The sequence below is a fragment of the Copidosoma floridanum genome, unplaced genomic scaffold (assembly GCF_036245765.1).
Source record: "Copidosoma floridanum isolate Cflo_tuat_1 unplaced genomic scaffold, Cflo_Japanese_pri ptg000021l, whole genome shotgun sequence".
Lineage (NCBI taxonomy): Eukaryota > Metazoa > Arthropoda > Insecta > Hymenoptera > Encyrtidae > Copidosoma > Copidosoma floridanum.
In genome coordinates, this window is record NW_028321898.1 from 29,978,961 (window position 1) to 30,001,892 (window position 22,932).

General features: G+C 32.6%; 3 protein-coding genes across 3 annotated transcripts; all 3 read left to right on the plus strand.

Moving 5' to 3' along the window:
• Positions 1-2,489: 2,489 nt before the first annotated feature.
• On the plus strand, positions 2,490-5,319 carry LOC106647765 (lysozyme 3-like). Its single transcript, XM_014364296.2, has 4 exons — positions 2,490-3,074; positions 4,337-4,513; positions 4,630-4,703; positions 4,809-5,319. The coding sequence occupies exons 1-4, from the start codon at positions 3,014-3,016 to the stop codon at positions 4,944-4,946; spliced, it is 450 nt and encodes a 149-aa protein (XP_014219782.1). The 5' UTR covers positions 2,490-3,013; the 3' UTR covers positions 4,947-5,319.
• Positions 5,320-10,073: 4,754 nt separating this feature from the next.
• On the plus strand, positions 10,074-12,758 carry LOC106647652 (lysozyme-like). The gene is made up of 4 exons (XM_089594551.1): positions 10,074-10,292; positions 10,589-10,768; positions 12,250-12,323; positions 12,520-12,758. The coding sequence occupies exons 1-4, from the start codon at positions 10,139-10,141 to the stop codon at positions 12,658-12,660; spliced, it is 549 nt and encodes a 182-aa protein (XP_089450677.1). The 5' UTR covers positions 10,074-10,138; the 3' UTR covers positions 12,661-12,758.
• A 532-nt stretch (positions 12,759-13,290) lies between these two features.
• LOC106647769 (adipose-secreted signaling protein) lies at positions 13,291-22,291 on the plus strand. The gene is made up of 4 exons (XM_014364300.3): positions 13,291-13,516; positions 19,589-19,703; positions 19,911-20,051; positions 20,167-22,291. Exons 1-4 carry the CDS (start codon positions 13,504-13,506, stop codon positions 20,405-20,407), a joined length of 510 nt encoding a protein of 169 aa, XP_014219786.2. The 5' UTR covers positions 13,291-13,503; the 3' UTR covers positions 20,408-22,291.
• Positions 22,292-22,932: the final 641 nt, after the last annotated feature.

The window sequence follows — 22,932 nt, forward strand, 5'->3', positions numbered from 1 at the left end:
CTTACTTTTACAAGATTAAAAATCTTTCCATCAAATATAAAGAGATATTTTACTGAATAAATACATATGAGTAAATATAGGTACGATATAAGAGTGAAAATTATAGTATGCATGTAGGTAGGCTCAATTATTATTAATAATGACGTTCCGAGTGTTATTTGTCTGTCGATCAGACGCTAAGCGAACTCCGTGAGCTCAAGTCTCCTTTTCTGAAACCAGTTCTGTATGGCCATTAGACGTGCCTGGGGTTCCTGATAAAAATATTGCTGCAAACGTTGACCTGTATGTGTTTCCTCAAAGGATTTTTTACTCTTTTTTTTTTTTTTTTTTTTTTTCTTTCAACTCAGAACAGTTATTGCTTTGTTTCCTTCTCTTCTATCCAGGTGTCATTAAAATTCAATAGGATGTTCACCAAGACATGTCTGCGGAGAGTTGGCGTTTAGAAATTTTAAAATGGGACCGTGATATCACTGGATGAGACCAGCCAAGCGGTACTTTGCAAATAAATTAGACTCATGTTTTCTTGTCTTGCGCACACTTGCGAAAGATATTTTGTTGATGGAGTTACTTTTATGATTGGGATAATCGAGTGGATCCAGATAAGTACTCGAAACAATTATGGCAGAACTTTTTTTTCACATTTTCAGGGTTTATTTAATTTTTTTTTTTTTTTTTTTTTTTTTATGATAAGACTGTGTACCCCGACAAAGCAATAATTAAAAGAAAATACGAAGTAAAGCTACAGGCATTAAATACAAATATGAGGACATAATACTCATTTAGTTGGTACATAACTTTTTTTTATTATTTACATATAGTGTATTACATCACACATAGATGTTACAATTATTGGAAATAAAACCATTAAATGACGTACTGCTGCGTTGCTTCTCATCTAATTAGAATTTTTCAAATATAATTTTATTTTTCATACTATTTTATTGTGGTATACAAAACGTGGTTTCAGAAGTATTAGTTTTCTAAACGGCGGGGAACTTTGGAAAATTCAGGAGAACCTCTTTGGCAATGCAGTAAATTTTTGCTTCCCGTGCTTGATACGGAGGTCAACGTGAAAAAGGGATCAGTTGTCCTATGCTAAGTACATAATGCAAGCTTTATTAAAGAATAGTACGATACAAGGAAATTACAGATTTTAAAAAGTTTTTTTTATCAATTTACGGCAGTTGCAATCGTTATTACTTTCACAGTTTCAGTTTTCAATTTTTTCTGAATTAATAATAACAATTGATTTTCAGTAAATATTTTATAGTGGAAAGCAGATGTCTTCATGAGCATCAAATAATTTCTTTGAAGTTCTACATGAAATAAAATTAGAGTACTGGTAAGTTGCAATTCTAATCGTTGATGAATAAACCTATGGTCTTACATGTTTGTATGTGCCAGAATTTTCTTTCCGTAAACTGATGTGAAACCGTTTATTGAATAAAATTAAATTTGAATAACAAGCAAAAAATTAATTTACTATTCAATGAATTTTCAAGAACTACAACTTACTAAATATACTTTATAAAAAAAAAATGATCAACAAAATTCCGTTTTATCAATAAAGTATCTACTTTATCAGCATCGCATTATTTAGTTTTTATAAGATTCTTAAAAGTACAATCATTGATTTATAAAAAGTATGTATAAAGAATTTTTTTGGCTTAGAGAAATCCGAAATTTTTTAAGCTAAGACTTATCCATCAGTTTGCATAACAAACAAATTTATGAAAACAAGAGTTAAACAAAACAGCTAATGCACTTGGTCTACGAAACTTGTACATTAGTTATTTCAAAATAATTTTAAGTTCGTAACATGTCTTTTACGGGTTTAATCATGAAAAATACACATAGGTGATATCTCTTTTTACATTAAATCATCGACTGAACAAAATTGCCAAAAAGGTCACTTGTGAATAAATTAATTTAAAAATCTCAGAGGATACCCAAATTTTAATCAGAAAGAAATAAAAGTATCTCTACTCTCTAAAATCAACATTGTAAAAAAAAAACTATTACTTTCAATTTGTAAGTGTATGCAATTGGAAACATATTAATAACGTTTTACTTTAAAACTACTAAAATTTTCACTAAATAAAAAAAAAAAAAAAAAAAAAAGTAAAAATCTTCTCTCATAAAAAAAACAAATGTCTAGTTGTATGTAGGTCAATAGTAAATTTTTGTATGATTTAAAGACACGCACGTTATTTTTTGTACAAGGTATGATAAAAGTATTCCTGTTTTACCGAATTCACCCTAAGGATTCCCGAATCATCGGGGAAGATGAAATGACACGAGACGACGTGACTCTTCAACATAATCATTAACCATTATTCTCATAGTACAAACTTTGCACCAATCAAAATTAAAATCATTTTGCCACACTTGCAACTTAGCAATAAACAATGTTTTTCCCATCGTTCGAAATATCGGTAAAAGTATAGCGATAAGCCAAATCACTTTGCCGGGATAAGCGATCGGCTCCCCAACTCGATCCCCCACACGGGAATTCCTAGCACGTCACACACTACCTTTTTTTTCTCTCTCTCCCTAAGATCATCCGCTCTCTCGAGATATCATCGCCACTGCACACCGACGATCACGAACGGACATCCATAGACACGGGAGCGTGTATTTTACGCTCTTTATTTCCCGGAATGCGCGCATGTCATTATCATTATCACACGCTCGCGCGCGAAGCCTCTCCCTTCCCGGCAAAACAGAGATCTCGCGAGTCTTTATTTGTATTTTCGATGCCCCCACCCCGGTGAATCCAACGAAAGCGCGTATGGAGACAGAAGCACACGTTTGTGAATTTCAATACGTATGTGTATGAATATTTACACTTGTGTGTGCCGAATAGCGGTCGGTTTGATCGAGGGGATATATAAAACGTGCCGGCGAGCATAGGTGAGCCAGACACTGGGTGAGATCGCAGCGAAGGTTCCCTTCGACGTATACAATATATACTTACCTGTGGTGCACGTGAGCTGCTTTTGGGCTTGGAATCATGGCATTGAAGATCGTTACCTTGGCTCTGCTTTCCGCCTTCGTGATTGTCCTTACTTCTGGTGAGTCTTTTTTTTTTTTTATTTCTTTTCTTTCTCTTTCATTGTCAACCTGTTTTTTGTTGAGCACTTGAATCTTTTGTCGATTTTGGTTACGTTTTTTTGAAATGTTTTCCGCGCCCTGTACCTTCACAGAGTAACGTTTGAAAGAAGCTTTTATTTTATTTCTCACTAATAATTTCGAAACGTCACGCTGCTACGATTTAAAAGTGTTATGGAGTGAAAAAAGATTTATTTTCAAACGTAACAGTCAGATGTAATTTAATGCTTGTATGTGTAAAATAGTGTGTAAGAGAGATGAGATAGATCGTTGAATATATACAACTGATTTAAATAATAACAATATATTGGTTTACTGTTTTCTGAACAAGTTAAGCGCTTCAAGGTGCAATTATTTATTGGATATGTAGCTTATACAAAAATACAATAACGTTTAATTCATACCAACAGTGGTGTATTTTTTTAATTCTAAATAAAAATGGTTTCGTTAATTTTTTATCACGTTAATTATTTACAAAATAAGAAAATTTCAACATACGTTTGTACTTGTGAAACGAATTTTCTATGTGTTTGTGGATTTTTGAAATGTGAAATTTCCGTAATTATTCCTCTTTTACTTTTACTAAACAAAAAATGAATGAAATAACGTTATTATTTACTTATTGAACGATTTCAAAGTGCGCAACTACTGGCATGTAAATAGTTACTGTTTGATTTAAGAAGTAAAAATATTTTGTAATTTTTTGAGTGTAAATCATATAAAATTATTAAACTATTGTAATTTGCATTTATTTAAAATAAGAAATTATTGAGAAAATATCATGTTACACATAGAATGTGAAAGTAATAGTATTTACAATTTTTTATTATAATTCGAGAAATTTTCTCTATCTCGACCATATAGTTAAAATACCACTATTATTGTCATCAAACCACTGCTCAATCACTAGAAATCATCAAATTGACTCATTATTTTGTCACTTTGATCAAAAACAGTAAAATTAAACTGTAAGTGTACACTTGACAAAACAAATACCAACCACTGATTCACGGATGATCACTCATTTATCACGATAATATTGACTTTGCCTCGGTAATGACTCATTAATTCAGAACTAATGAGATCTGAATTTACTGAACCAATGAGATTACATTTACGTATAGTCTTCTGTTCTGTTTTTTATTGTTTTTTAATCCCACAGTAGAGTTAACACAATTCAAGCTACAATGAAGTTGGTCAAATAAATGATTCTCCATTTGTCCAGGTGAAAAATATAATGTCGACCAGGTCTGCCTCGGCTGCATCTGCCAAGCCGCGTCGGGGTGCAACGTGACACAAGGGTGCATCGGTGACATATGCGGCCCCTTCCACATCACGTGGGGCTACTGGGCAGACAGCGGCAAACCCACTCTCAATGGACAGCCTGCCACTGACAAAGATGGTGCGAATTTTACTTCACCAATCGAGTGGAGATTACGTTTTCTTGTTTATGCAAACAATTTTTTTTTTTTTTTTTTTTTTTTCCAATGTGTTACAACTTGGTGTTTTGTGTTACAGCTTATGCCAACTGCGCCAACGACGCCCAGTGCGCCGCTCGTGCTGTGCAAGGATACATGGACGTGTACGGGCAGGTAATGAGGCCAAAGTTACGCAATAACTAGACGTGAAGATAAAAAAAAAAAAAAACCGCGTTATTAATATTTTTACTGACGTGTTCTTTTTGTTTTTCCCGACAGGACTGCAACAAGGATGGAAAGATAAACTGCGATGACTTTGCGCGCATCCACTACCTCGGTGGTTACGGATGCTCGGGTACTCTTCCACCAAAGTACGAGAAGGAATACAACGAGTGCCGGAGCAAATTTTCTGCATGATAGCTTTTTATAGATCTTCCAAACTTTGTTTTTTCGGGATTTTTTTCTTTTTTTTTTCGTCTTCCGGTGTATAATCCTCTGTTATTAATATCGCATCTGTTACGAAACAGTGGGAGCCGAGATTCTTTTTCACGTCTAGTTTTCTATCGTTCGCGTGTTGTTTTTAGTTTGTAATTGATTGTCTTTTTTTTAGACCATCGTCACAGATTTTTTCACAAGCACTATAATTTCATATTTAATATACAATGCATTTCGATAGTTGTGCATTTCAAGGCTGTTTTAATGTATACATTTATGCACATGTTTTATAATGTGATGAGTTTGCATAGGTATGATATAATATTTCATAGCAATAAAGTTTATTAACTCGTTATGTTCTGTAGTTCCACCAGTATTTACTAAACCTTTTTTTTACAACTGTTTCCTGAGCAATAAAATACAAATATTATATTTTTAATCAATGAAAATTTTACTGTTACAAAGTAGGGACATGTCATTCGAGTAGAATGACGGTAAAAAGCAGTGTCCAGTGATAAATTCTTACTTATAAAGTAAAAGTACTTTTAGGCAGATTCGAGTGATTGAATGATCTCTGATCTATTAAAATAATACTTTAAAAAATATTTCTGGTGCTGCTCCCGTAAAAAAGCATCACAACAATCAGACAAAATATCTTATATTCCGATCACACTTTACGAAAGAGTTAAAAAATCATAAAATACACAGATGAGCGAATATCGTTATTTTTTTATGATTACCAGCTGTAAGTAACATCGTCCTTGCGCATTTTTCTCATTTAGTCTTAATTTTTATTTTTACTCAAGCAATTTTATAAGTCACCATACAAAAGCTTCTCTTTTGATTAAAATTGTATTATTCAAAGTTGAACTTAAATATTTTAAAATTTCCGTCTACTCAGTACCACGTGTCTCAGCGTTGGTTTTTGACTTACACAAGTTTTTTGTTTTTTTGCTAAAAATACGTTTGTTCCCTGATTATAGAGACGAAAGGTGTACGTTTCCTCCTGCGACTGTGGCACTTTTGCCCTCTTAATCAGGAGAGATAAGTAAGGTAAGTATATTTATTTTTGATCACGTCCTTATTTTTGTTTATTCATTTATTATACTGGAAACTACATGTATGTTTTTTTTTTTTTTCTGCATTACATTATTGACTACAAGAAAATTATAAGTTTCGGACAAATTTGAATGTCGATGAACGTATGGTTGAGATTAAAAAACGTATTCGAAGGTGGATATAGGTGCTCAAGTGATCAAAAATATACCCTAGCAGTTTCGACTGAGCTCATAATTGTATTAAAAATTAATTTTTTTCTTTACTATTGGTGAAAAATTTTTTTCTAGTACTTGTACAACATATGCAAAGAACATTGTTATATTAACCTCGCCTACGGCATATCCAGTGTAATCAGCCTCACGAGTGATAACTATACTAACTGGCCATGAAATTTTTATTCTACCTAAAATTTAATATCAATTTCTTTTGCTCTAACAATAAGAATGACAATAACCAGTACTAAAAGCAGAAATTTGGTAATTTTTTTTTTTTTATTGTCTTTAACTTATTGATTGTACTAAATAATGTATTCAATATGTCGTTATAAATTCACATATTTTGCATCAAACCATTCGTTAGAACAGCTACTTGGAAAACTAACTCGAATAAACATGTTTAAAAAATATATAAAACGTACAAGTTTTCATGATAAAAGTCTTTATCACAATAGGATTCACAAAAAGTATTACAAAATATTCATCGAAACGACTGAATTTCCTTATCTGATTATACGAACAAAGTAATCCGTATCATTATGTCGTTAGCGATGTTTTTCATCGCCAATAATACTTACACTTTTAAAAATGATAGTGTATGCTAGAACGCATTCGTTCATTACAACTGATATTACTATCCAACTGCATGGATGACCGCAGAGTTTTATATATCGGAGAGAAAATAATTTAACTTGGTGTAAAATATACTGTGAATATAATATATTGGGTGAAATTAAGTAAGAATACGTTATGTATTGATTTAAAGGAAACCTCTCGATTTTTTAAATATAAAAAAATGCTTGTTATTCCCCAAAAAGCCAGAGACATCATTAATTTTTGACAACGTAGCAACCATTCCATCTTGTGATTAAAAATCGAGGAACCAAAGGTAAGCTTTTTTAATAAAATTTTTCTCTCGTTGTTCACGTTCCAAAATTGAATGCTTGATATTTAAAATAGTGACAGCTCAAGAAAAAAGACTAAACTCAAATTAGTTTGTAAGAAATGTATTGACCACAGAAGGTACTAAAAATATTTGGAAGACATATGAAAACGATATTTTACATCCAGTGTAACGCAACATCTGCGTCGATGTATCTATTTGCTACCTAAAATAATTAATTGACGAAGCAAATGCTGGAAAGCATTATTAATTATGTAAATGAAGCTAAGAGCAAACAATTTTTTTTTAATCTACGTAATGTTCTGAAAGAAAAAAAAAATAAATAAATAAAAAATAACGTCCTTGCTGAAATATTAAAAATTTCTTCTATCATCTATGTTCAACAGCATACCTGCCTCGTTGTCAACCTAACCAGGGCAAGGACATCACTGTAGAAAAAAAAAATCCCTCAGCAGTAACGACAACAAAGGTATATACCATTTCTTCGATCGAATATACATGGACATCGACAATCATGGCCGAAAGTGACAGCTCCCGTGTGCGCACCACACGCCGTCAAAGTTGCACCAATGAGTCCTACAACTGCATTGCGCGTTACGAAGCTTTTATCGATGAATTTCGCATGGCAGAGCACCAGCACACTCACTTGAAGCCCTTCGAGCGCCAATTGAGTTCAAAGGCTCGTAGATCAAATCTCCATGCACCCGAGGAGACCCGTGCCACGGACAGTGGGCCCTACGATTGCCAACGTTGTTCAAAAAGTTTCCGCTACAAATCATGTTTCGTAAGGCACGAGCGGATGCACTGCACGGCCGACAAGCCCTTCACCTGTGCATTGTGCTCGAAGACCTTTACTCGTAAATTCAGTCTGAAAGTGCACGAGCAGGCCCACACGGGCAATAGCAAGCCCCACGGCTGCAAGTGGTGCTCGAAAAGCTTCGTTAACAAATCCAACCTCAGGGTGCACGAGCGCGCTCACAGCCTCGAAAAGCCCTACACCTGCAAAATGTGTTGGAAAAGCTACATGTACAGATCCAGCCTGAAAGCGCACGAGCGGACCCACGCGGAGGTGAGAATCTACGGGTGCAGGCATTGCTCAAAATGTTTCGCCGATAAAAACAGTCTCAGGGTGCACGAGCATGGTCACACGGGTAGAAGGCTTTTGGTCTGCACAGTTTGTTCGAAAAGTTTTGCTCACAGATCCAGTTTTAGAGTACACGAGCGTACCCACACGGCCGAGAAGCCCTACGAGTGTAACATTTGTGGGAAAAATTTCACTCAGAGCTCGAATCTTCGGGCGCACGAGCGGATCCATACGGGGGTAAAGCCTCGCGTCTACCAAGTGTGTTCACCTGCGGTTTCAACCCACGCGGCAGAACCGTCGAGATTACCGATAAAACTACCCTCGTTTTCCACTGCTTTTCGATTCTTGTGGAATAAAACTGCTTGAACGATACCTCTTTGAAGGTGTATACTGCAAGGCTTTCCCCACGATGAGTATCTGTATATAGGTACCATCGCCTTAAACTGACCTGACCTTGTTTATACTTGTACGCAGAAGTACAATATATGTATAAGAGTAAAGTGTGTACTTGATGAGATCAATTGAATAAAATAAAAAAAACATTCAACATTTTGTGTTTTATTACTTTCAGTTTGCCTAAATTAATACAATTTTATTATCTAATCAGTCTGTAACAATGTACGAGTACAGTATACAGTTGAATCATTAGCTATTCCAAACTTGGTAAGTATTTAATAAATTCTACTCATGTATAAGGGTAAATTGCATGAATTTGCATGCACTTCACGTAAGGGTAAAATTTCTTTTTTTTTTTTTTTTTTTTAATTTACTGATATTGCTATAAAACTTTTCTAGTACTGTCAACTATCAACAAATAGTAGTTTTCCTACGAGTTTGAAAAGGGACGTTACGAGGTTCGTAAAGGAGACTTTTCGAACGAGTTCCGGAAAACTGCTTTTTTGCCCGAGGAAATACTAGCCTCCCAAAACCACCCGAGGGCGGAAAACGAATTTTTTTTTTATTATTTATGGCTTTTGCAGAAATACTTTTTTACGTGAAAAATACACAATGTAAGTGTATTTTGAAATTCGATGGTTAGGTGCATAAACGTTAATAAAGTACAAAATACTTACAATTTCAAGTGGATACCTTAGTATTTACACAAGTTGTAAAAAAACCAAATCGTAAGTTTTTTTTTTAGAAAAAAATTTTTTTTAATTATCCATTCAATGGCTTTTAATTTATACTAAGAGTTATATTTAATGCAAAAAATCTAGTAAAAATCTGCGGGTACAAAGTGTTCCGAAAAATGCAAAAATATTAAAACTTAAAAAATAAAACTGAATCTTAAAATTTACAAAAAAAATTTTATTGTGTTTTTAAAGGTTATCTTTAATAAAGCACGTTCTATTAGAAGGCACAATTTATTAATTAGTCAACTAAATGACAAATACGGTTGAAAAGGAATGAGATCCTATTTTTGGATTATTTGTTAATTTTTGATACTTTTATGAAAAAATCCTAAAAGGTTCTATGACTCGATTATTTTTGCCTATAGTATTATAGTATTATAGTAGTACAGTAAACTGCATTGTTCTACTGCAATTTTATTTTTATGCCTGATTTTGACATAAAGTAAGAAATAAGCAATGTCTTATAAAACTAAAACGGAATATTATAAAAAAAATTCGTTGTTCAAGTCTTGACGGGGCTCTCTCGGATTTTCCTTGTTTTCACCTTTTATCATCACTGATGCCCGACAAAATGCAAAAATCATAGAGCATTCGATAATTACACACAAGCGTTTCGGAGAAGTCGGATGAATCCGTGTAATGCGCGGATTTCTCATATCGATGCATTCTAATTCGACGATTGCGCTCCTCGTAACGAGTACCACAGCTTCTTCCCACTAAGAAGATCGAAGATTAGATTATCGATCAAAGTGGTATAAAACGCTGAGACCCGCGCGAGGATGAGCTTGTTGTTGATTAAGATTTCAGTGAAGAGTGTTTCTAGTGATACGAGGTTTTTTCTTTTGTTTTCCAGCTCACGCACCTGCACTAGTATGGGGTTGAAAAGTTTGTCTTTTGCCCTCGCACTATTATTGGCAGCTGCTTTTGTTTACGGTACGTGAAATTTGCTTCATTAAAATCATCAGCAATACAGTGGTACTTATAATGTAAGTGTCTACATTACGCGGTGATCAGCGTTAGAATTTTTTAATGTGTACGAATGACGTAATTAAATTTAAAAAGAATAGTAAACGCTAGGAAAAACCAATCAACGACTGTGGGAATAGTTTCAAACACTCGATATGATAAAAGCATCAGATGCATTAGAGAAAAAAAATATAATCAACACGCTGGAAATCGCTCGATAAACATGTGCACAAGGCGAACTAATCGAGGCTCGTGTCTTTCAGGCGAAGAGCAAGGCGAGATTACGCAAGCCTGTCTCGGCTGCATCTGCGACGCAGCATCCGGATGTAATACGACGATTGGGTGCACCGGAGATGTTTGCGGACCTTTCAGAATAACCAAGATATACTGGACGGATGGGGGAAAGCCAAGCATTGATGGTGAATCCGATGGCGATGACAGTGGTGGGTAGTCCATGTTTCTATCTTATTTTATTTGAAGGAGATAATGAACTTCAAAGGATACTTGACTTTGAAAGGAATAAATTTAGTACTTACGTTGTACGATAATCCAGAGAGCATATTTACGAAATATTCATGTGGCTGTTCGGAATAATTTTAAGGTTTAGTCATATCACTATTTATCGTCTACAAAAATAATCACGATGAAATTTTGAAGAATATTGTGCAATGGGTATACAATCATCTAATATTTCTTGTGTATTATCTTATATTGCGATTACATGTTACTTAATTTGGGATAAGGACAAAAAAATAGCTTGTACATTTTGCTGAAATTTCAACCACATGAGTACAAATAATGTTAAGCGGAAATTGATTGCGCGATTACAATCGTTTGAAAGTAATAGTTTTGAGGAATCAGTTCGTTCAAATGAAAAATGGCTTAAATTATTATTCTTATCAAATATTAGTGTGGAATGAGATGTACCTCACTGAAAAATATAAAAAATTCAAAAATTGCAGGCACGTTACAATAATAATAATAATAATAATAATAATAATAATAATAACTATGATGATGATGATGATGATGATATAATAAGTTGTCCCAAATAAAATAAAAAAATGGAATTACAAATAAATAAATACAAATAATTTACGTAATTACGAAAAATTATTATGTGAATTTAGAAAATTGCATAATGTAAATGCAAAATATCTTTTTGTTTTATTTATTTTTATTATGTATTATTAATTAAAATATATATTATTTAACTAAATTTATTCATACACTAATATAACATAGATTTTATTAAAGTTCTTCGACTTGTATTTTCACTTAATAACGAATTATCTTTAAAATAAAAATCTTTAGATAAAAAATAAAAATTATACGTTAAATTAAAATGTAAAATATATTTAACAAAAAGTGGAAGAATAAATTTTGAGAAATATTTGTGCTTATTTATTGGCAGCAGTTTTTTATATTGTTTAACACCAAAATTTTTATAATTTTTATTCGTTACAAAACGTAATAACAAAATTTTTTTTTTATTTAAAAAAGTGATAATTAGCCTATCCACTCATATTATAAAAAAAATTTGAGTAGTCTTGAATTTATATAATTTAAAAAAATATAAACGCCCGTAATGAATTTAAATTATTTAATAGTTTTATGGTAAAACTGTCTCTAATAATAATTTTTAATATTATAAGTAAGACGGAAAGTAAACTAATGTTAATAAAAAAAAGTTTTTGTTGCGAAACGTCAATTTAAAAAAAAAATTATTTTCAAAAATACATAAAATCCTCCGATAAAATTTTAGTGATTTTTTAAATTGATAAATTTATAATATTTTGAGAAATAAAATTTTTAAACCATCATTACAATACTCTAATAATTTATTTTTTGAATTTTTCTCATTCTTCAACTCATAATTTTAAAAGCATAAATAAACTTACAATGTGGAATTTTTAATTTCCAGCTTACGATGCTTGTGCTGTTGATGCCCAATGTGCAGGAAAAGCTGTAAAAGCATACACAGAAAAATATGCTCAGGTACAATAAAACAAAATGTTTATTTCTTCTATAAATAAAAAATTGAATAAAACGTTAGAATAGCGCATCGTTTCATAAAAGTATTAAAGCATACAAAATTTGTTTGTCAATAAAAAAGTAAGAATTGCAAATATTTGTCATTTAGATTTATTTTTATTATAAAAAAATTGTAATTGCTTCCTTTTATTTCTTTCAGGACTGCAACGGGGACGGAACAATCGATTGCAACGATTACGCCCGCATTCATCATCTGGGTGGATTTGGATGTACGGGAGCGTTGGATGAAACTTACGAAAATACATTTACCTACTGTCATAACATATTTAAAGAAGCTTAGATGTTTCAAGTTCCAACTGTGACATCTCGTTCTTATTTATCTTTATTATATGATTTTTAATTTTATGCATTGAAAAACTCAAGTCTATGAACAAATAACCAATCTGGTGTTTTATTTCTGCTCAACGAATATACATTATTTTTACAAAAATCGAAAAAGTGATGCGTAATTACCTACATTGATGACGTCATGATTATATTTTTTTTTTAAATCAAGTAAAGAATATATCAGAAATTTACCTATAAGAACGAGTAACATGTAAATAACTCTTCTCGATTGCTAAGTTCCTTTATTTTATACTTCAAAACCTAATTACAGCATCAAAGTTTTTCTCTCGAGAAAAGTTGTTTTTTTTTAAATCAATAGAAATTTTCGAACCAGTCGTCACGAAAAGTCCCGGGACCGTTCACGTTCACTCACCCTCAATTACCTACACCCCCTCCCCCCTATTTCTCAAAAGTCGTTCTTCTCCAACACAACCCTAAGCACACCTCTACACCAACCCCGCATTCTTACGAAACAAAACACGTACGGTCCTGCTCGAGCGTGCGCGTGGGCTTCTACTGCACCAAACAAAGTATAGAATGAGTGGAGTGTGTGGACTGTTGGAGAGAAACGAAACCCAGTACCCAGTATGTGTCGGTGCTGACCAACGGAATAGTCATACCACGTAGTCGGGCGCGTGGACACCGACAGATGAGGATCTCCAACGACGGCTGTGTTTTTCCGCGGATAAGTGCTCGACGAAAAGTCGCTCGTGGGGTGTCGTAGCATGCTAAGTACTGATTGCAAATCAGCACACGATCTGGGGGCTTCTGACACCTACTGCCACGGTCGCCCAGTATGGGGGATAAAGGTACTTGGATGTTAACGAAGTAGTACATACTTTCTTTTTTTGTTCTCGTTGTGATAGTTGTTTTTCATAGTTTTTTTAAAGAAAACGGTTAGAGAAATGTTTTTTTATCTTTTATTTAGTAATGTTTTAACGGTGTTGGAAGATAATGATATGTGTGGAAAAACCTAGTGTCACGTAAGAAATTTGCTTGTTTTAAAAAAAGTGATTCAATCAGTGTATGTACAGGAGAGAGTGAGGTTAAGTTGTTGGTGTTATCATCTCTACAAGTGTGTTACTATAATCATCAGTTCTGTTCGACATCACTTCTTGAATAATGACTAAACAATTACCACAATACCTGAGTCCATTTAAATAAAAATGACAACATATCTTTCTTTTTTTTATCTCAACACCTTGCTTGGTACAAGTCAGTCTGTAAAAAAACGATTTCTCATGTGAAAATAACCCGCGCAGAACGGGAGAAACTACAGCAGCTGATTTGCGCACGCTTATTGTTACGATATGCATTTGCATAGGCGTAGATCCATGAAAAATCTTACTTTTAATTTTTAAAACATTTGGTTAACTTCAAAGTAATAGTTTCACTAAGGGATGTTTATTTTGTACAACTTGAATAGTGTATCGTTCTTGCAATTAAAAATTTGAAAATTGTATGCAGCCATTTAGTGGTCCGAATTAACTTGTAAGGACTCAAATCCATAGAGGGATAAGGATATCCAAGTAAATTATTGGAGATCACAATCTAGAATTTGCAATACATTATTAAAATCTCTTATATGTAGTAACCAGTAAATGATATTCCTCTAAAGTACTTACTTTAAAACTTTTGCAATCTATCTAAATAAACTGTTGATTTCTTCCAAAGAATCTATTACGAAAAAAAAAATGGTAGCATTGTTTAAAACAATCGAGTTATAATTATAATTTTACTCAATTTTAACAGATATGTTTGAAATTTCATAATTTTGTAGTTAAATAAATTGAGTATCATATCTAAAAGCAGGATACGCTCTCTTAGTGATAAAAATAGTTTCTGAGTAAAGTCGGACATTATTTGGAGTTTACTAATTATTTGGAACATATAACTAACTTTTTCATGGATTTGTACCTAACAAGTGCACATATAATACGAGAGAAGGGGCCAAACAGAGAAAGATAAATGTGCAGGTTATTGAAGGAGGGGGGTTCAGGAGAATTTGTATGAGCCGGTGTATAGATTCGGTCGATTTCACGCACCACCACGCGATGTTATAAGGTCTCGCTTATAAGTGAACATCAAATGAATCGTTAGAGTACGTGATGCGAATTTAATAACTCTCTGGTAATTATTAGGGGATTTATGAAATCTAATCTTTGGGGAAATCAGAAGATTTCGTTTGGACAAACACGCGATAGAGAGTTTTTTTTAGCAATAATGGATGAAACGACTTTATCATGAGCATTTTGCGCCTGAGTCTAAAATCATACTAGCCATGTGTAATTTTGGTTTTACAAGTATGCTGTTGATGCAGTATGTCTTCTTTATACCGAAACTGTTAATAAAGTCAAAAAAACAACAGTATTTCGTGGGTTTGATTGTAAAAAAAGTAATTATTTATAATTAGCACTGCGTAAAAATATTATTTTATTCAGAATCTTTTATCTCACGAGTACAATGTATTCTTTATCGAAACTTGGTACCTTTTTACTATTCAATAAAGTAAAAAAAAATTTAATAATTTAAATCTTTAACAATTAGTTTTGTAGTACGTAATGATGAAAGTTTATCAGTTATCATATCCAAATGCTGAAAATAGTCAAGCGATTTATTTAAAAAATTTACTCTTAAATAACTATACAGTGTTGCGGACGTATGTAATGAGCTTTAAAATTTTCTTGACCTTCTCACGTCATGAAACTGAAGTCTAATTGAATAACAGCTTGAACGGCTTAGATTTACCTTAGTAATACGTAATCATAACTGAAAGTATGTCTAATATATGTTACTATTTTTTTTGTTCTGTCATTTTTTTTTCTTAACAATTTGACGATCTCTACTCAATCTCACCACATTTCATGTATAATTTTACACTAATTGGTTCTTGTCCGATTTTACTAAAACAGAAAGTTAGAATTTCTTGTCTAAGATATTAGAATCTCTTCAATACTTTATATTATCAAATTTGCTATAATTTCATAACAATTTCTAACTGAAATTAAAACATGAAATATTATCATTTACAAAAACCTCATTATTATTAAATACATGTTTTACAAATAAGAAACAAGGAGATATGCAGGATTTTAATCATAGACGATAAAAAAAATGGTTTAAGTATAGTGTCAGTCATCAAATCAAAAATTAGTCAAGCTTTTCAGCTGATCTCCGTCTCGTTGGAAAAGTAGGTGTAAACAAGCTGCATCTGTTCTCGTTTTTCCACGACAAAAGAAACATGTCACATATCTAGGTCATCTTTACACGAATCGTTGATGGAAAAATAAAGCACATAAACTTTTTTCATACGACCACAAGGACATTTACGAATGTTTTAGAGCTGCAAAAAAAAAAATTTGTTTCATTCTTAATGACGTGAATTCGAGATAGTCAACTAGCTACTTGCGAGTTATTCTAGCTTAGATATCAAGTTAATTGTTTTCAAGTGTAGAGCCTATTACAGAGATGAAACACGGATTAATTTTCTTTTTTATCTCGTTACGAATCGCATCAATTAAAATTCAGCCTTTCTGATTTTTTTATAAATTTCTCAAAGAATGATATACCAAAGTTTAGCCGACGAATTCAAAGGGCTTGTCCACATGTTCCTAAGTAGCAACGACACACTGTTAACCGGAAAAATCTCGCATCTCGACAGAAGAAGAAGGATAAAGACGAAAATAGGTCACGCGCCATTTTCGCGCTGTGTGGGTATGTGTTACGGTGTGTAGCAGTGGCAGCTTCTAAGTGAACTCTTTAAGAACAATTGTGAACTTAAAAGAGGAAGGCACGCCGTTCTACATCTGCATAATACATATCCAACGAGTGCATGTGTGTGGGTGTTCACCTCCTTCCTTTTTAACGAGTCCAAGACATATACCTTATATACCTAATGCTCCCGAGAAGTCTTTGAAGAGTTTTACATTCTCGAGAGCATATACCAACCGTGTACGTACATCCGATGAATTTTGCATCCGTTGAAACGATTTGTCGACAACAACACTCTATGACATTTATAATGTATGATATATACACTTTTTTTCGCTCGACGTCGTCTCTTCTCTAAGACAAGGATGTAAAAATCGTAAAATACTTTCATAGTATTGAATTCACTAGGACTCGAGGAATTGTCATTAAAACGTTACCAAAACCTTGAGCCTACTTTTTAAAAACCTAGATATCCATAAACGATTCCTCGATGTCCAGATATTAAAAAAAATTTCCTACACTCAAAGGAAAAAATGGCCCTTTTTTAAACCTTAAAAAAAGTGTTTCAAGCTTATTTCACGTGTTTAATTTTTTTTTTTTTTTTTAATTGATCAACTATGACTACTTTTAGAATAAATTACGATAAAAATATACATTAAAAAAGATGGTCAGCATAAAAAGTTGTCCAAATCCAAAAGAGCCCAAAAACTGAAAAATTTGATGAAATTCGTTAAATTTTCGGTAGTTACCTGAGCTTTAAAGGCCAATAATTTTTTATGCTGATTTTTTTAAAAATCTTCATGCATAAATAAAATTAAAACTCTCTTCGATTACTTGATATTGCTTTTTGAAACAACTTTTTATGACCTTTGAAAAATATGAAAAAAAGGTATATTCTAAGATCCACATTGATTCTTCCAATTATTTTTTTTTTTTATTTACAAGATCTGTAGATGTAAAAAATTGTTTTTGTATGCCTTGGAACAACTTTTTTTCTTTTCTACATTAACAAGTACTCGAACGGATTAATACTTTTACAAGTACATGTACACAGTTCAAGTTATTCATTACATATTTAGCAATTTAGGTATTTTTTTGGTCACTGTAGAATTCAAGGTGAGCGTACAATACGTGCATGCACGAATGCCAGCAATTAAAAAAAAAAAAAAAAAAAAATCGAACAATCGTGCCAAGGAGGTCCAGCAGCATCAGCAGATTACTTCAGATGCATATCCTACATATTCTGTAAAAAATACACGTTTGTCGTCTTTAATTTCTTCTTTCACTTGGGCTTTTGAATACTTACCTGTGACAAGGTATTCTCGTCTTCGTGCAACATATGTACTGGTGTGCAAGTGACGTGGATTCCGTATCGGATCTACGGTTGAGTTTAATTTCGACCCCAGTTAAGTATAACACGTGCGTTTTCCGTTTATTTTTAGATATATCAATCCGCAACACCAGTAGAGCCACTCCAGGAAGCGTGATATTGCCGTGATTGGCAAAATTAATTATAACTCGGAATTCACGCAGTGAGAATGCCTAATAGACAAACACAATTATAATTTAAAGGACTTTTTAATAAATGAAAAAAATTATTTTGTATTAGAACCCATTGCTAGGTGTATACGCATCCTACCCCTAGCTCGGTAAACTCGTACATGGATACGTACTATAGTCTATAGTGTTAATAGCTATGTACGTATGCAGGATGTATAGCGATGTAATTTCATTCGCTGCGCCGTTGGCGACATTGTACGTGAGCATATGTGTGCAACCGCGTCCAGACGGTCCGTAATAATATCTATAGCCTCCATCAGGGTCGTGGTCGCTTGGCCACGTACATAGGTGGGTAATATAGTTGCAGAACTTGGAGATGAATATTTGTGCCGAGAATAGAGGAGCTAAACAATCAAGGAGTAAACGATTTGAATTGGAAAATTCCAGCTAATCACTTATTGAATGATTGTGGCAGTTGTGCGTTACAAAGTTACCAGGCGAGAGTTGTTTCTTTCCTACCGTTGCTAGCGATGCGTCAAAACTATAATTTTTTCTGCAATTTGACTGTTTTTTTTTTTATTTTTTGTTTTTTTGTATATGTGGTTAACTCATCACTTCAGTTTTTACAAATTGAATATATCATTTTTGATATGTTGATACATGCATTGTACAACTGTCCAAAGACAATAGCTTATTTTTTACCAATCGATAGAGTTCATGTGACATAAACTGAAGGCATAAAAAATAGATGGCTTATGGTCTAAATTCATTTTGGAAATTCCCGAGTTTCGTTCAATTTACAAAATGAATAGATTTTACATCTACAGTTCCTTCACATCTACAATAAATAATTCATACCGATGTATGAATTAAAAAAACTATGTTCTATGAATCCTTGTACACGTTGCCGAACATCATTAAAATCCATCGACCTGCTCTCAATGTAATGTAGCATTAAATTAATATGATTCGACAAGGCCAAGATACTTTTCTCCATTAGCATGATCTACATGGAAATGATGTACTCTAATGTATGTACACTTAATCAATTCTTGTTTTCGATTTTCCAAAAATGCGATTTTCTTCTGGGTGCTTCGACAAGTTGACTGGATTCGTTGATCTTCAAGAACAAAAATCTGCGTTCGACATGTGTTGCTTGTTACATGTTGTGTTTTTCGTGTGTGCATGTTGGAAATTCGCATGCATCGCGATTGTTGGACGTTCTTGCGGCAACTGACACTTGCGAGGTCGATTATAAAGCGCGCGAATTACGTAAGTGAAGGTTGCGAGGCACTCGTGGTTAATGTTAGTTGCCGAGTCCGAAGGAGAGATATTTTCCCTTTCATTCGAACGGAAAACAGAGATCGTTATAACGTTTCTGTACTGAACATGAATAATTGTTACGGGGTGTCTACGTGAAAACCTACATGGTTTTCTTAATATTTAAACAATACCAACTAAGAAACTCTTTTTTTTACTATTCCAAAATGGAACGAGAGGAATCTCATATTTGTAATATACATTTACACGTTCTGCTATCCAAATTTTTGGATTTCGAAAAGGTTTGTAACAAAAATTGAAAATAGAAACTCAGACTAGGAAAAGGCTATTTTTTTTAATATTCGAAAAAAGAAAATTTAACGAGGACTCTTTTTGTTTATCTTTTTCAGAGCATTATGTACACTTCAGTAGCGCCAGTGGTGTTGGCTGTAACAATATCGTTATCCAGCCGTTGCGCCACGGCCACTTGAACGTCAATCTTGGTTTTTTACAGATACATCATATGTTAGTATATCAATGACAATTGTAATAACTAATATTTATAATTTAACAATTGTTTATTGGGATACGAAAAATAACGTAATTTCCCATCCCAGTTTGATTTTGTTTTTGTATTGAATCAGGACTTATTGAGATTTTTGAATTATATTTAAAAAAAAAATCATCATGCAAACATAATTTAAAATAAGCTTGACCCTTTACAAATTTCAGATATCACATAGAGTTTACTGTGCCGTGGAATAAGTGCGTAGTTCATCCGGACGATGAATCTTCGGAGCCTGCCATACCCACTGGCAAAAAGAATGCGAATTGTAGAATAGTCGACTGTTCCAAAGAAAAAGATGACCTTAGGTGCGAAAACTGTCATCACTACAATTTTCAAAAATGAAATTTGCATAACGGATGAATTTACCGGATTGTTCTGATCGGCAAATAATTAAATAACCTTTCAAAAATCTCGTTTCAGGTTAAAAGTTGAGCTATTCGTGCACACGGAGCGTTTTCTCAAGGAAGAGTTCCAAATAACGTGCTGCGAAAAAGGTGCACCTTTGACAATCTACCTGAACGCTCGGGTATTCGGCGAAGACCAGGGCACGCCAATTTTGCGCAATGGTATCCGTAACGTCGGTAAAAAGGATCATCACGCGAAAAAAGGCCAGAGCAGCGGTGGTTCCGATAAGGACTCCGATGCAGACAGTTCCGACTGATCTTCGAAAAAACCAACTGCTGTCTGAAATAACCTTGAAAGCCTAAAAAAACTGTGTGATTTTGCAGACGGGTCCTACTCCGTATATAGCGACACTTGTCCGTGCATGATATTTTAATTAAGAATATCTCCTAGTTTTTTAAAAGTTACAAATTCAACGCCTATCATTCTGCCGTCCCAAGGAAAAAAGCGTAATTGCCAGAAATTTTAATGGCACTTGGGCTTTTATTCCCTGGGACGGCAGTATTAATATCTACTTTTTATGCCATTATTTTTATAAGCTAGTGCATTACCGTATGTGATGAGGTGTGTAAGCGTGGACTGTTACTATTTGAAACTTTGTATTTATTAACGGAAAGAAAAATTATGACCTCGAAAATATTAGTTAAAATTCACATGTATATAATTTAGCATATATAACTGTTACGTTTATATGTTTATTATATTTGAAATATCACGTAGAAAAAACATTCGAAAAAACGTATAGAACTAAAAAAATTATTTTTATTAAAAAATTCTAACTAATTCTCATAAACACAATTTTTTTTTTTTTAATTCCCTTTATAAATTTTTGATTGATAGTCAATAAAACAACCACGCACTTTAATGTATAAGCAACTGCCGAGTTATTAGAGAAAAATATGGTAAGAGAATGACGATTTGCTTAACCTATTACAAAAGTAAAATGGTCAAAGTAAAATTATTGATGTTTCATTTTAAAGAATATAGTATAGTTAAAGAAAATAAATAACTATATTTTTAATAAACCTAAGCTGTTATTTGGGTACTTTAAATATCCATGTTATAATTAGTGTAATAAAAAGAGCAATCATAGTGAACAATCACATTATTGTACAGAATTTTCGTACTCTCGTTATAAGTTGTTATAATTAATATTACTGTTATTAAACTTTTATTAAACTTCTACTGAGAATAATAGAGACGACGCTTACAAGATTACTATTTTATTTTGATAGAAAAGAGAAACCTCAATCATTTATATGGTACAATTAAATAAATAGTGCTTGATAAAATTACATTAGAACCATGTCCATATACATTCAATTACCAACGGAGGCTGCAATTAAAATGATATGGTGGAAATTTCTTCTATTTGGAATTTTGATTATGTAACAAAATCCAAAATAAAAAAAGGATCGATTTTTAACTTTAATCGTAAGCCAATAGGCAATAATAAACTCTTTCCAATGCCTTAAATTTACACAAAACTGGTATTTTATCAGATGCATAATATTCAGAAAATCGCAAAGCGATTTTTAAAATAAAATTTCAATTTTTCACTCTTACTCTCACTGAATTTACTACGAAGTAATATATTTAAATATGTATGTAACGAATTTAGAACGATAGATATGATTTATACATAATGTATAAACAACGGAAATGTTTATAAGGATTCTTAAATATTTCTATCACTTAAAACAACGTGACGAATTTCTTCCCTTTAAGATTGTATTCATAAGTAAGATAAATATTTAATCAAGTCAGAGCATCCATATTCGGCACACTAATAACGTTGAGCTCGCCAGTACTCAAAGAGTTTTTGGTAGAGTCGTAAAAAAATTTAGCTTAGACTCTTAAAGTACTCGCTTTCTCACAGTGTTTACTTAAAGGTACATATTTTAAATCATACAGTATTAAAATAGATTAATTTATTCTTTGAAATACGTGGTGCCCAACACTATTAGGGTACAAGTACCTACTCTCATGCATATGGATGTTCTACTTTCAACAAAAGGCCAAATTTTTCGAAGATTTAGTAATGTAGTGTCCATAAGAAGGTTAATTTACAGTATTAACATTGTGGCAGTAATTTTTTAAATTATGTAAAACTTGTACAGAAATAAAAAAATTTTAAAAAAAAAATTATGCATCACCTGAATACCCTTTACTGGGTAATACGAGTGAGAGAAGTAAAAAATGTAGATTTGAAAAAGTGACAAAAATATGAGTACATTCAAAAATTTTGAATTGAAAATGCAACTTAAATCAATATAATTGTTTTATATGTATTGACGTTATGAATGTTTTTTTTTTTTTAAAGCGATTACAATTAAATTTAACGGTTTCATTTTCACTTCGAAAAAAATTGTGTGGATAAAAAAATGCTTCTTATAACAGTATATAAAAATACTTGTTGTAAAAATTGTAATTTAAAAGATTGTATTTTTCATTACAACATTTTATATCAAATGCAATCACAAATACGCATTGTAGATGATGCCTAGCTAATGTAATGTTTATGTCGGTTTAGATCGATGATTGTGTTTGAATACCAAACTTACGCATACGACGGTATGCTTGTGAGCAATAATCGACAATTTTTTCTCACTAATATGTATTATAATATTACGAAAGAAAATACATAAGTAGTCATTCATTCAAAATTTAATGCAAAATGGGGCTTTTTTTATTGTCTTTTACATCAATATTTTTTTTCGGTCCTATTTTTTTTTTTTGTACATATGTGAAGATTTGATTCTCGTGTGTGACTGTAAGTATAAT

Coding starts and splice junctions, on each gene's coding strand:
- LOC106647765 (XM_014364296.2), top strand. CDS start 3,014: ATGGCATTGAAGATCGTTACCTTGGCTCTGCTTTCCGCCTTCGTGATT. Junction 4,514..4,629: donor GCCTGCCACTGACAAAGATG/GTGCGAATTTTA, acceptor TTTGTGTTACAG/CTTATGCCAACTGCGCCAAC. Junction 4,704..4,808: donor ACATGGACGTGTACGGGCAG/GTAATGAGGCCA, acceptor TTTTCCCGACAG/GACTGCAACAAGGATGGAAA.
- LOC106647652 (XM_089594551.1), top strand. CDS start 10,139: ATGAGCTTGTTGTTGATTAAGATTTCAGTGAAGAGTGTTTCTAGTGAT. Junction 10,293..10,588: donor GGCAGCTGCTTTTGTTTACG/GTACGTGAAATT, acceptor CGTGTCTTTCAG/GCGAAGAGCAAGGCGAGATT. Junction 12,324..12,519: donor ACACAGAAAAATATGCTCAG/GTACAATAAAAC, acceptor TATTTCTTTCAG/GACTGCAACGGGGACGGAAC.
- LOC106647769 (XM_014364300.3), top strand. Junction 19,704..19,910: donor TTTTTACAGATACATCATAT/GTTAGTATATCA, acceptor TACAAATTTCAG/ATATCACATAGAGTTTACTG. Junction 20,052..20,166: donor AAAGAAAAAGATGACCTTAG/GTGCGAAAACTG, acceptor ATCTCGTTTCAG/GTTAAAAGTTGAGCTATTCG.